Source organism: Dendroctonus ponderosae, unplaced genomic scaffold, assembly GCF_020466585.1.
Source record: "Dendroctonus ponderosae isolate FM_Combo_2020 unplaced genomic scaffold, Dpon_F_20191213v2 Dpon_F_20191213_1, whole genome shotgun sequence".
Classification (NCBI taxonomy): domain Eukaryota; kingdom Metazoa; phylum Arthropoda; class Insecta; order Coleoptera; family Curculionidae; genus Dendroctonus; species Dendroctonus ponderosae.
The window spans coordinates 11,279,957-11,295,534 of record NW_026017110.1 but is presented as its reverse complement, the minus strand read 5'-3'; the positions used below and the strand labels follow the sequence as shown (position 1 = coordinate 11,295,534).

The following is a 15,578-nucleotide window of genomic DNA, read 5'->3' as shown; positions in this document are numbered from 1 at the left end:
AACAGGACAATATCTAAAGAAAAGAATATACGAACATAAGTATAGCCTAAGAAAAAATAACGAAAATGGTACAGCATTAGCACAGCATGCACAACAGATGTTGCATAATTTTGATTTTGATAACACACAAATACTGATTAACGAGAGTAATGATACAGATTGAAAAACATAACAATGCTATGAATTTCAGATCGGATACCGACAATCTTACCTCAGTATATCATACATTAATTAAATGAAATAAACATAAAATATTAACTAACACCCGGTATATTGAAGAATTTTGCAAACCAAAAATAATGTTCTCAGAATGAAAAGAAAAATAGCTGAAGATAGAAGAAATCAATATAAACAGTATTTTATTCGTTTTGTGTCCGATAATGGACAAAATTAATACTCCAAATGCATGCCAAGGCTTAAAGCAGCAACAACGCTACATATGTAAGTAAAAATAATTAAGTATCTGAACGAAGAATTCTAGTCTCTTCCCAAATTTGGTTGTCCTGACTAATCACCTGTTAGGCCTAATTAATTTTAGAATGTTTTTAAGTATTGCAATTGTGATGTATTTTAATATGTGATATGATGAGGCTGTTGACGAACTGTGGTTGATCTTTTTTAAATTAATGAAATTTTTTTTTAACGATCTGTTATTTTAGAAAAACTGATGATGGTGGAAAAATACACCGAAACATATTTTCATTAATAAATAGGGACAATAAATGCCTGAAACCCAGGAATAGATTTGATTTGGAATTAATAAAATTAAGAGCGTAAAGATATAAAGTAAAATATAATAAGATTAGCAAAATCTACCTGCCGTTTTTTTCATTTTCATTTGCATGTTGTGGAACGTCTAATGTTTAGGTATTAATCAATAAATAAATATCTTCTACGTTAGTAACTTGAATCCTCGGAAAACTGAAGCTCAGTATAGTTTTTTTTTGTATACAAGTAGCACTGTTTTTCTTTTTTAAACTTACAAAGTGTTTGAATCATTCAAAGGGAAGGTAAAGTATGTTTATACTACAGTGATGGACAAAATTAGTGCATCTTCTATAAATTAAAAAAAAATATTATAAAGCTTAGTATATACTTTTATCCAAATTCAAATGACAATGTTTTCGAAAGAAAAATTAAAACAAAACATGACAGTTTGCGTCTTTAACCGATTCAGACGCGTGTATTGCCGCCTCTAGCTCGAATAAGGTACGTCAAACGTCTTGGAATACGATAGAAAGGTTTGTAATGAATTCTTGGGGTATGTTATGCCATTCCTGAAGAGCCGCGTTTTCCGGTTCAGCCAAGTTCTCAGGAGTAGGATCTCGTCGTCGAATATGTCGTTTGAGCTTTTGAGCTCCCAAACATGTGCAATCACGTTAAGGTCAGGACTACGCGTTGTTCCCTCTAAACGTTGGACGCCAACCTCATTAAGATATTCGCGCACGATGAGAGCTCGGTGAGGCCGGCCATTATCATCCATAAGCAAGTAATTGTCGACTATGCGAAGTGCAAAAGGTACGACATGGTTTTCTTAAATCTCTTGAACGTCCTTCTGGGAAGCTAATGATCTTCCGTACGGGTCCTCACAGAAATGCCACCCCAAAACATTATTGAGCCTCCACGGAAAGTCCGCTGGGGAACCATACATGCTTGGCTGTATCTTTCTCCTGGTCTTCTCCAAATGAAAGCTCGCCCATTGAAATATTTTAAACCCACCTTAACTTCATCAGCAAACAACACTTCAAGACTTGCAGTACATGCAAATCCCAATCCACGTGTTCTCAAGCAAACTGGGCAATGGTTAAGAGAGCACGGTGCGAGTTAAAATCACTTCCTTGGAAAGGGAGTTTTTAAAACAATTTTTATTTCAATTGACATGGATTTCAGCTTCAAGATACAACTGTTTGTTATTACAGGCTTGTGTGAATATATACTGAATTAATGCTAATGAGTTTACATGCTATCTGTGAAACTAAAGAACATTATGTACTTCGTAAGCATAATTGGATATTTCCTTATGCTTAGCTGCGAAATAGAATATCATGAATTTGTGAAGTTGGCTAAATAGGATATCATAACTTGCGAACTGTTTTTATATTTTTCAAATTTTAAGTGAAAGATGACAATTGCTGGCCGTAGAACTACTCCCTGAATCTTGTAGGTTTCTGCCGCTGTTTTAAAGGTATGCACCAAGTGCTGTAGGTTATCTTCATTCTCCGAGATAGAGATCAGAATTGTGTCGTCCGCATAACAAAGAATTTTTATCTGTTTTCTGCCAAGCCCATATCCGCGTCCAATCAAAATTCGAAACGTAAAATAAATCAGCAAACTTGAAAATCACCTTTAAAATGCCTTTCAGGTTTACCACTGATTTTGTAAAAAATTGTCCATATATTTATTTTTTTATTTGGAAGCCCTAATGGTATCTTTAAATATCAGTAATACATTATGCATTGTAGAACCATTGTAAAAATGAACCATCCATCTCATATTGAGGATACAGAAGTAATTTGATTGCTGGTTAAGTTATCACTGAGAGTGCTGAGTGTGCTTTGCTTGTAGCAAAGTAAATTGATGTTACGGTTTGGCAACTACTTTCAATACGCTTCTTAAATTATAAACAGGACAATTTTTTTTTAATTAGTTCTTCTTAAATATCCTCCAATTTTATATTTTCCTGATCAAAATTCGCGAATAGAAAGCATATTGGAAAAATCTAACTTTGCAACTTATTGACACATGCAAACGTAATCCAAAACAAAGCAACTATGGAGCTCGGCATATCAGAAAATAAAAAGGATTTTAACAATCCTTTGCGCTTGCTACTCGAAAAACCTCTTTAGACTTGCAAATAGTGTTGAATAAATGAGAATAATAAATAATATGCATTACCGCATAAGCAACTTGCAAAAATAGAGCGCTCGGAAAAACTTTGGCATGAACGCATAAAGTGTAATAAATATGTTGAGCCGAACGTCACATCTCTGAATAATATTCGCCGTTTTTTAGATGAAATTCGCGAGAAATTATACGAAAATTATCAGAAAAATACTACTTTTTCTTCTACACGGTTCGTTTGATAATATTTATGTCATTTGGAAAATTGTTTTGAGGTACAAAAGTTTAAATTATTTATCAATTAGATATACAAATTGAATGCTTGGCATAAGTTAGCTAGGTAGCTTTAAAAATTGTCTTGTATCACTTTGATCAAATTGATGTTTTCGGTTTTTTTTTTAAGATTACATGTACTCATATATGTGATATTCACATTTCTCTACGAAAGCTAACTAAATCAAGCACTTTAGGTTTCCGGAAATCTGTTAATATAGTTTTCGTCGAAGCGTTCAATCTGTTTGCATTCCTATTTGTGGAACATTCATCAGAACTGTTGCATTTACGCTTTTCAGGTGCACATTGAGCTCTTTTCCCCCCGTCATTGAACATTCCGGTAAGCATTTCGGTACTCACACATATTTATAAATGATAATCTGTTGAAGCTTATGAAAACGTTGATTTTATCTCAATTTGAATTCTTATTTGAATGTCTATGAATTTTCTGGTAGAATGTGGCGAGTTAATCTTATATCAAGACGAGATGACTTGATATAATCGATGTCTTGCAGTTTACCGTAAAATAAACTTCAACGATTAAAATAAAAGTTCCATGCAATTTTTAAATGACAACCTAAACTGTACCAAATAACTTCTTCTCTATTAAAGAATTTTCAACATTTCTATCAACAGCTCATTATGACTTAATTTGTACTAAATGATTCACGTAAAATACATGTACATTAACTCGGTTATTCTGAAAAGGGCATTTTTAATGAAGGGACTCGAGAGTAGAGCACCTCAGCCCTCGGGTGGCGTAAGATTAATGTGATGGGGTGATTGCTAAAGTTGCAAAGTCACGTCGGTACAAGCAGGTGGAGAGTGATGATAGTTTTCCTTGTCGCTTTGAAGGAGAATCCGAAGACACGTACCCAATGTTTTTTGGTTATGTTGTACATGTCTTCATTGCAACATTATATTAGGAAGTGCCAAGAAATAACTCTCGACTCGATCCCGGTTATCGGGTATAGCGATTCATCTAGATAACAGTACATAACAATTCTTCATATTAACGCAGAGTGGAACATAAAATGTTCCATTTGTTCCAGTTGGTATTCAGTAACTACTTTACTGGTCTTCGTATAAAACTTGTAATTCAGTTAAAGTTGTCCATTATTGATAATCCTTTTCATTTCCTAGGAAGCAGAGAAATATAACAGTTCACATATTAAGCAAAAGCACAATATATCCAAAAATTAAATTATATTGTCTAAAATAAGCTTCCAAACTCGTACAACTGCGACATTCCATCTGAACTGGCGTATCTTAAGAGAGTGTTATAATTGATAAGGAAACGCTAAGGGCATTGAGGTCCAAGTTTCGAGTTGCAAGGCAATGATAACTCAAATTACAGGATGTACGTTAAATCCTATATTTTAATCAATGCGTTTTGAATTATTTCACGGCTCTACTTTAGGTTACTGGAAAGATCTTACAAGGCTTGCTTTTATCTATTGGTTCGGAGTAACTAAACTACTTAATGGTCAATTCATTGATAATATTTTAGTTTTACTTTCACGCCTATTCAAACAACCTTTTTTGAAGAGCTGTTATTATTCTAATTTGTCTAATAATGTTAAATATAATGATGAGTGAATATGTTCACATTGTAAATGTTAAGCCGTTGTTCATAAAATGTTTGTAATAGTTAAATGTAAAAAGTAGAAATAATTAATCAAATAGTACTTGAAACATCTTGGTATACAATATCGAACAAAATTTAAAATTAAAAACACGTATCCAAATTTATTTTAGCGAATTCAAAGCCTATTTCAAATCATGACCTAAAAGATTAAATTATGTCCAGGAGTCACAGTATACTATAACCATCTACACACAAAAAAATAGTAACCTCAGCCTTCCAATGTCAACGAAACGATTTGTCTTATGGTTCACTTGGAAGGAAATTAGTTACTTTTATTCGTACATATGTATATGCGTATGTATCTACCATAAATTATTCATATTTTCTGATACATTTTTTTACTGGTCCGGTTTTATATGCGCGAGTGTGTGGTTCTAAAAACATAAGACACTCAGAAATGTATAGAGCATATACATGTGAATTCAGACATTCACTGACGAGCACATAGAAAAGTGCCAAACGAAAGACCCTGTTTCTGCATATCCGTTGCCTGCCGAAAATAAAAGCAGAAATTTTATCCGAAGCGAAAAAACACAAGATCCTTAAAAATCACCTGCATTTTTGCATCCGAGGCCGAATACTTTGCCTTCTTTTGCACCCATCACATCCAACATAGGACTAAATTAAACAACCGACAGAAATTAATATCATCAGGATATTCTTAATTGTTTATTTAAGGTTTTTGACTAAATATTAAGTTGTTTTATATATTTAATTCGTAAAATAAGGAATAGGTTTTCGAAGCAAACGAAACCCAGCTGACGAGGGCTAAGTGGTCCGAAACCGGACCTGGGAATGCTTGATAAACTCTTGATAGTCATCAAACTTTTTCAAATATTTACTGGTAGGTAGGTAGGTATAGAACTTTAAACTGAAATAAAACTCATAAAATTAATGTTAAGGTCATGGAACTGGCTTAATTGAAGACAATTGCATGCCATGTGCGCCGCGGATGGCTTGAATGAAGAGCTATCCACGAAAGAAGTCCAATTTTCGATCATGTTGATTCCATTAGCCCATAAAAAAGCACATCAAACAGTGAGTTTTTCCGGGTACAACGGCGTCTCAATAATGGCCTTCGAATTTTGCATTTTTGTCGCTCTAAATTCGGCAATTTATTTAGAAATTCGCTGTTCAGTTCGTTCAGCTCACCGTACGCTACGTTCATTTTACAGTCGACATAATCGTCGATAATAATCGACGTCGACCAAATTTCTGGATTTGGAGCGACGAAAATCCAGAAGCCCTTATTGAGACCCTGTTATATACCGAAAAACTCACTGTTTTTGTGTTTTATGATGGGGTAGAAGTTTGGAAGTGGTCGAAAATTTGACTTCTTGATTGCTTTTCATTCAAGCCAGTCGCGGCGCATTATACCCAGATCATAGTTAAGCTATAATTGCATAAAGTTGCATTTTGAATAAAGCCAGTACCATGACGTTAACATCATCTTAGTGACTTTTATTTCAATTCAAAGGTCTATACCTCTACAAAAGCACACACACACAAATTACATATGAATAATATGTTTTTCTCAAAACTAAGTTGCATGAATATGTGTGCTTTTCAAAGAACGTGTTTCAAAAATAACAATTTCCTACTAAAGTTCATATTGTATTAATACATCAAACTGCGAAACGAGGCACGCTTTCCTCTAAATTTTTATTTTGTCGTCGTTCTCTGCATAATTCGATTCGAAGATAAATAAAGGAATTGAAAACAAACATACTTGTGTAACAAAATTTTTCTTTTATTTATATTTTCTTTAAATTAAAAAAAAGGCAAAAGCTTTATAGCTACCTATACGGCAGAATAAATGTTTTTAAAATACTTAGGATAACAAAAGCATTTTAGATTCTCAAATACGAAACACACCCCCACAACCTTGATTCGGAGATCAAAGTAAAAAAGTAAACACTCACTTAAACGGGATATTTCATAACCACCCTTTGGTGTCAATAAGCATCAAATTTAATTTTGTTTGAACAGTTCTAAATTTGATATGTGTAATTGTAACTCATTAATAGATATTTTCTCCAACTGTCACATTATTGCATAAAGTTGGAATATTGAAATGCTATAGATGTATTCATCACGGCAAACTGCTGACATATTTATAAACTGGTCGCAATATTCGGAAAGTTGCAATGCAATAACGAAAAAAGGCATTTAATGAAGTACATTCAAACGCCACTGATTGGAAAACAGCTTACCCAAAGAAAATATAGAGGTTTTCCATTTAAACATCATTTGTACATTTTCTCTGCAGTAAGATTTATAAAGCGATGCAACAAATGTAGCGAAATTAATGGAAGGCAATTTGTTCGGCAATTCGTGAGGGCAATAGAGCAGCATGGTCTATAATGAGTTTACTGTGAAACACTCGATATTTATGCTGCGGTTCGTGACATAAATTCATCTTTTATGTGTCACTGTGAAAAATCTCTTTCGTTGGTGCTTTACGTTTTTCCTCCTTTTACCTGCTGGTGGCACAAGGATATGACAAGGGCTTTTTAAAATCGAAACCAGTTTTTGAAGTGCTTTCACCGGCTAGTTTAATTTAACTTTCAAACTTGTAATCAGATTTTAACAGTATTATTCTACCCATAATGCAGGTAAAAACAAATGCAAATGAAGCTTGAATATTACGAAATGTTTTTTTCTATGACCGTATGTAAAGTTTTGGTGATTATTAAAGATGCTTTTATGACAACTATTCGGCATAACGGATCAACATTATACATATATTGTTTAATATGTAGTATAAAATTGGTAATCCCATATAGGGTGATTTACGTAGATCGTGCATTAAGTGTTTGCCAACTTGCAGTTGTTTTATAAACTTCAAATATTGTTTCCGGTCATAACGAGTCGTGCCGAAACCATGTAAAATACATTTATTCCTTTAGCTTTACAAGATGTACAAAAACCATAGCGTAACTTTCTTATTTTAAATGCAAATTCCTAATTTCTTTAGCATGGTTGGATTGGCCTTCCAATTGCGAGTTTACCCAAGTTTTGTTAACTGTTGTTCGTTTCGTTTAAAATAAATTTAAATTAATACTGTGTAACTGGGCGTAAAAACAAATACATTGGCATAACTGACCTTTGATTATGCGATCAAAAAAATGTTTCTCCGTCAATTAGCCCACGTTCGATAGTTATCTTTTTTTCATTTATTATATTATTTTACAAGTTCCAATGTCAATGAGTTTAAAGTAATTGCACCAAAGCAATCAACAACTAGCCCAAAACGGTATCTCTCATTTAATCTGATTTATATATTTGTTATATAATCCCTATGTAATCCATATATGTCCGTAATGCAATACGGATTTTACCTACTAAATAAATTAAATTACGAAAATTCTCGAAACAATCTTCCAATAAAATCGCGCTCCGGTTGGTTTACTGCAGAGTTACCAGATTTTCAGTAAAACACCTATAGGAAATTGGGACGCTACTCAGTCTAGTCCCTAGTTAGTATTGCGCTGTCGACAAAAAGTTTTATAAAATTTTAACACAATGTACTATGCAAGACAAAATTTTGTAGCAATTCAGCCGAGAATAACATGCTCATTTCATTATAATATACTATTCTAAATACGGTCACTGAAGTGAACTGAAGTTCCTTCAGCATATATTTTTAATATTACATTTCAATAACTGTATAGTTTCAGTGTTTACTTGATTTTTATTGCTCACCAGTTAAAGGTGAAACACAAGCCGCCACTAGAAGAACTAGCTTCCAATGATTTAGCTTATTTCTTCCCATTCCTGCAAAAAAATTAAATTATATTAGGATATTTAAAATTTTATCTTGACTTCATCTGGATTATATTAATTATATTACAAGTATCATTTGCGGAATACTAAAGAAAAAACTTAAAAATTAGAAGAATAATTCAATGAACCGCAATGAAATTGGACGGATCTCAATAGCTTGTGTAATTATTTCTCAATATTATTAACTGCTTTAAGAATATTTTACCTCCTGTGTTTTTTCTCATCTTCCATTCCTGTTCCAACTTATCTAAATCAATATTTAACGTAATTGTTCAAATTCCGGTTATTCCCATAATATGGAAGGCTTAACTTTAAAGCGCTGGTGGACACAGACCTGTAGTTTTGCAGCATTTTTTTATTATTTTTTATTAACATCTGAGAGAAATTCGCTAAATATAAGGTTACAAAGTTTCCTCCTATAATGAGTAGAGGATTTCAATCACCGGATACACTGGGCCATTAAAGTGGGACTGAACCAAATGTCTGTCTCCAAACGGAAAACATATTCTCTACATGGAAACTCTTATACTTAGTGATGACATTCCTGCTGTAATATCATCATATTTTAAGAAATTGTAAGTGTTACGCCTATGTAAAATGGTACAAGGACACTCATGGTACTGGAAAATGAGTCCTTGCGCGACCAGCAGTATTTTCAAGGCTAAGTTTTAATGTCTTATTTGCAAATTTTGTAGAAATATTTGGCTGCCAAACAATCTATACGTATAACAAAATGTAAACTCCTGATTTCCGTGCAATATGTATACACAAACCTCCGCTTGATTTAAATTTAAAAATATGAAAGAGGATTTGTAATGACAACAATTCGATACTTTATCTCCTAAAGCATCTATTTTGCATAAACAGATGCACCCAATTGCAGGTTATTTTACTTCATCGCCATCTTTATTACACTCGAAAAATTTGAAAACACGACGAATTTTTAAGCAAAACGGCGTCTTGGAAAAGATTTTAAAATACTGCATCTTGCGATGAATTTCGATTCATCGTCAGTTCGCCGACGGTTTGAATTTGTAAAAACCAGAATACGTTTGTTTCAATATATGGAAGCTAGTTTAACAAAGGCTGCAGTTTAGTGTTGCTTGTATTTTTAGTGTGTATGTATGTTTGTTTTGACTTATGGAAAATTAAAAAATAATGCGCAAAGAAATGTGTAAATACGTGCATTATTTTCCGGCGGAAATTTTTATTTGATAATATAAAACATTGAATTGGGAATACAGGGTGCTTCAAAATTAACTCCACTCTTTTAGAGGGGTTGATTTCTTTAAGTCGATGTGGTTGAAGTGAGCAATAATAAAATAACAAAAACATGCTCAAGAATTTCCTTATTATCAAATAAAAGATGGTGCATTTTTTGAAAATATTATTGTGATCTGCAAGTTTGTAAATGTATTCTAATAAAATAAATCATCTGCTTTTATGTGTTATTTTAATATATAGACAAGTTTGCTTTCGATATTGGCAATGCGCGAGTGTATAACACTCACTTTATATTTACATAACTAAATCGCTATAATTGACTTGTTTTCCTATTTTTTTTAAATTAAAATTCCCGCATCTGATTTTTATGGCATTGTAATTTGTTAATTGTTATACTGAATTTCATATCTGAAAAATATGCGCTATAAGCTTTTGATTTTGAGTCGATACATTCTAAACGCATTTTTTTGTTTTTAATTCCAACTGCTGAATAATAAACTGCAATGGATGGGAACAATTTTTACTTTATACAGATCATCTGCAAATATCTGGTAATGGCATTCCTTCTTGTGTGGTAGTTAATCGAAATACTAAAAGATAAGTTGATCAATGTGCTTGGTGTTACAGTTTTTGTTAAAAAAAACTTAAGTTGTTTAACAAATTTCAGATTTAAGATAATTGCCTAGTTGCAACAGAGGTAAAAATTCGGATTAAGGCTTTTGTGACACTCTTTGCATTTGCTGAAAATACGTTCAACTAATTATGCGTTATAGCCCTCTGGCGACCAGATATTTGCAATTTTGGAACTTTCCAAGTTAAACGTTTTTACTTGCATTCGATCACAAACGTCCTAGATTGAATTCACAAGCAGATCGATTACTGAGTAATTTGTTAAGGTCAGCAATTTGAGCCAAAACGAATTGCAAACATCAGACGGAAACCACAATATATATTATCTCTGCATCGCTACTGATAGTTAAGGAGGCATAGGCTTCGCGAACTGTCATTATGGCCAACCCACAATATCTTACGCTAACGAGGCGGGCAGACTGCCATCAAATTACATCATGGAAGAACATCCAAGTACCAGTCATACAGTGGTGGGTAGAGAATGCGTGTCTTAAGAACTAGTGAATTGCTTCTGGAGTAGGACTCGCAAATAGTTTGTGGGTTTTGCACTCAGATTAAACAGATTTGTGTACGTATTTCGATGGGAGCAAGAATGGTTCACAGTCATATTAAAAGTAGGTACTTATGAAAGCTGCTTTGCCGGATCGGTAGCAGGAAAACGGTAGCTATGAAGGCATTTAGGGGTTTTTTTAATTTGTAATAAGCGACAAGCAAATGTCATTAAAGTAACCGAGTCGAAATATTAGATTAAAAAATTAAGAAGAATTTAAGGTGGTAATTACAAGAAAACATAATGAAACATTCATCATGACAACACCGCAAATGAAGGGAGTATTTGGTAGTAAAATTATTGTAAGGGGAAGTGGACTCGTTGGTCGTGGAACTGTTAGTTCATATATACAAAGCACTTTAAAGAAATGTTTAGATGTGGTTTCATTTGCAGGAAAATCGGCATGAATTTTTTTAACATGTATGTCTTGCACGGTGATAAACAGGGACCAGTCGCGTAAGTTGTTTTGAATATACAGGGTGATTCAAAATTGGCGTCATTCCTCTGGGGCTGTTGTCTGGCGGTGTTATAGGAGTACAGAAAAACTAGTTAAATAAATTAGTTGTTATTAAAAACTGAGAAATTTGCAAAAAACTATATCAGAAATACGGCAGCAATGTTGTTCAAAGTAATCTGCCTAATTAACATTGCGCAAATACCTGTTGCTTCGTAATTATTGAAAACTCCGGTAACCATGGAATTATACAGACTGACAATAAGATAGACAAGGATAAACGGTAAATTCAACAAGATTTGTTGACGAAATGTCAACCTGTTCTCATAACCTCGAATATGGTTGCTTATAAATAAACCCTACAACACCAAACATTTGAATGGTTAACTGTAAACAAGCTAGTGCCTGTGTAATCTCCTTATTATCCACTCTTATCAAGCAGCTTCTCGTATTCAATTAATTAACTCGTGCTCCATTTGTATCTCCTTGTGCTGTGTGTATCGTACAAACGTGGTAGGAATGTAGCGCTTCCTCGGTGTTTATTTGGTGCTTGGGAAAGTGTCAGTTATTGCACTTTGAGTACCCCTGGAAGGCCCTGATTCGATTATGTCCAATACTTGTCCCTCTGTGCCTGGAACCCGAACATCGATTGTCGTCCACTATCTTCCTGAAACGACTCTCCTCGCCCTTTGTTGGCGTGAGTTCTTTCAGCTTCTGCTATCTTACTGAAGTATTTTCCCGAAAACTAATCGCATCTCCGCAAACTCGTAAAAGAAAATTCAAAGTAAGTCACAGTTTGACAAATTATTGTTATTTTTGACAAGGGAATTATATGGCCCCTTACGCCGACTAAACGATTAAAATAAGACGTAGTATCGTTTCTGCTATGATCAGCATGATTTAAGTATAAAAGTAGCCACGGCAGAAACGATAATTCAGTTAAAGTTAAAGATAGTCTATGGTCAGGTCTGTTTAATCTCAGTTAAAGTTCATAGACAGCCTATGGTTAGGTCCGGTTCGGTCTAACTAACCCATATTTACCGAAAAACTTATCTAAAACAACATTTTCAGTTTACCTCCATAAATTTAGAACGGTTTTTAATTCACATATGCAGTTAATCGCCGAGGGTTTACGTACTAAATGTCCCAACATATAAATGCATGTACAATTCACGCGATTAATTTAAAGATTACATCACGAGATTAGTGGTTTTCTCCATGGGATGTCTACATATTTCTTTTAAGGATTAAAATGTTCATGACCTCTAATCATAGATCTTGAAGGCGTTTAGCGCGCTAAATGGATGTTAGTGTTTACAATTTATTTGATAAAGCGGTATTTCAAGAATAATTTACCTTCGATAAATTTAATTCTGGAGTAGCTAAGCGAAATAAAAGTAATTTTGGTGATTGGAACAAGTTTGCGAGATTCGATATTGAACATTTGAAAAATATCTTATATCATATAGAATATAAGTTATTAGAAATCCCGATTAGATGTTTATTGCGGTTAAGTACGTACGCAAAATGCATATGCAAATCAAAGTTCTGGCTGTGCTATGAAGACGACACCGAGAAAATAAGGTGTAACGCCAAAACTAATAACATCAAGTCAGCATTTAGGACATTTGTAGTGATCAGAAGTATTCAAGCAAAAACAAAAGACTATATTTTTGTGCGCGATTGCATTTAGAAGTCCTGATGATTGTGACCCATCCTGCATATAACAAGCTAATCTACCTCTCCTTCTCCCTCTATCTATCACAAAGAAGTAATATCCACGACACACACAAACTGGAAGGACATATTTATTTTATGGTTGAGTTTGGTGAATTATATGTGGATAAACAAACATAACATTAAGTGGCACGAAACAAACATTACATTTGGAAATCCAGACTGGCAGTCCGTAGCAAGGCATATTTCCATCCTTTGGCAGCCATTACTCTTCTGAACCGAACCATTTAATCTCAAGGAACTAGTAAGTCTAAAGTAGAACGTAACTATAGCATAGTTTACTACTTTAATCAGGATGCACCTGGAAAAGACTTGAAGAGAGTGTGAATCAAAACGTTGTGGTAGAATAATATTTTTCAGATACAGAAAAGTGCGCAAAAGTACACACACCAGTGTTTCCTTATTGTTATGGGTTCTGTGTAAAAAGTGGTCGTTTTAGATTTATTCGAATAAAAAAGCATACTTGTTAGATAATGGTCGTCTTGATAACAATAACTTAAACATAAACATAAACCTGAACATTTTCTATCACTTTTAAATTAAATTTAAGATATCTGTTCAATGTTAATTTATTAGTATTACTGTATCACATGCCCGATTATTTAAAATAAAACTTACCTAACCCTTTTACCTTATAAAACGTACCTTTTTGGGCAAAACAAATAATAATATGTTATTTTCACATCATTATGAAATACCACCCTTCCGAACGCAGTAAGCTAATTAAGAAGTACATAATAATGATGGCTTCAATCCGCAAGAAAGAATTCAACTGGTTGTTTCGGTCATTACATTTTATTGACCGTTCCATTTTCTAAGTTCCGCTTTTTCTTTTACTATTAGAGAGTTCATCTGCTCTCTCAGTTTTCTCGCATCAGGTCTTGAAATGTTGAGTCAGTTTGCGGCAGACAAATGCTTCAAGCTCGTTAGGGTCGAGCTAGCTCTAAGAGCCAATGTCGATTTGTAATTGCGAAGAAAACACCGTATGTGTAGTCGATTAAATTAACAGATTGTTCAAATACAATAATAAGGGATTTCAATTATATTTTCTTGGTATGTGTTGCAATTTGCTAAAATATATTCAGAAATTATTTATGTCGGAACAAACTCACAGGTGCCTGGGCTAATTAGTACATTTCTGTTAATTAGTCCAATTAACTGTTAATTAGTGAGTTTTGAATAACTATAACTATAACTGAGTTTTGAATAAAATGCAAAATAATTGACCAATTTTAGCTAAAATTACAATACCAGATATAATCATTTTTCACTTATTATCTCAATGCGTTATTAAAAGCACGGTTAATGCTGGACCAACTGCATTTTCGAAAAAAAATGGTTCGATGATGCCTCCAGCCCACAATGCACACCAAACAGTGACTCTTTTTGAATGCATTTGTTACTAAACGATAACTCGTGGATTTTCGGAACCCCAAATGCGACAATTTCGTCGATTAACGAAGCCTACAAGTTTAAAATGAGCCTCGCCACTAACGATGATTTTCGTTGAAAAATCACCGTCCGATTGTCGTTGTTCCAAAATCCAATCAACAACGGCTCTTCGTTGCCCATGGTCTTGCGGCTTTAGCTCTTAAGCCAATTCAACTTTGTACGCATGAAGCTTCAAATCTTTTGCTAAAATTCGTTGCATAGTGGTTGTGGAAACACCAATTTCCTGAGCTCTAGCCCGAATTGATGTGGTTGGGCTTTGGGCTTTCCTCAACATTTGCACGTACTGCGGCGATTTTTTCAGTCGAACGACCAGGACGAATGCGGGTTTCTATTTTCCCTTCATTAACAGACCCAGTTTCTGAAATTTCTTCATTAATTGTCTCGCAGTGGCTTCAGTTGGGGCATTCCGATGGCCCATAATTGTACGCATTTTGCGAAGTGTGGCTGCAAAACTTCCACCACTTTGATAATAATTTTTCACAATAAGAATTGGTTCTTGTGTATTCATTTTACTTAATCTCCTGCTGTCTACTAACGAACGGCCTGGAAACTACAAATTGCGCGCAATTCATAACCGTTGTTCTTTTTGGAACACCCTTTACAACATTATATGTATTGTGACTGATATAACTTTATGATGCAATTATTTTTAGAATAGACCATTTTTCTTGCATCAAATTTTGCTCAAAGAAACATCGTTGAAGTAATAATAATTAAGATTTGCTGTTGGTTCAAAAAAGTAAAACGTTATTATGTTTTAAATATCACTGATAAGTATTGTATCACTTATCATTAAACATTTATTTTTTAATTACATATTGTGATATGGACTGATTTGTGATATATGAACTATGCTTGGATATACTGGACGTACGCCGAGCTTACTGAGATAAGCAAAAATGATTTCACTTTCCCTGAATAATTCTTAATGGCTTTTGAATAACCGGGGTAAGAGTTCCATCGGAATTTAATAATTCGCAAAT

General features: G+C 33.8%; 1 protein-coding gene across 1 annotated transcript in view; it reads right to left on the bottom strand.

Moving 5' to 3' along the window:
• The window catches only part of LOC109536020 (lachesin), a gene marked incomplete at its 3' end in the record, with an annotated part of 219,347 nt that overhangs the window by 183,142 nt on the left and 20,627 nt on the right, over positions 1 to 15,578 (bottom strand). Inside the window, 1 exon segment of the mRNA XM_048661141.1 lies at positions 8,468 to 8,539. Within this exon segment, the coding sequence (XP_048517098.1) occupies positions 8,468 to 8,537 (70 nt within the window).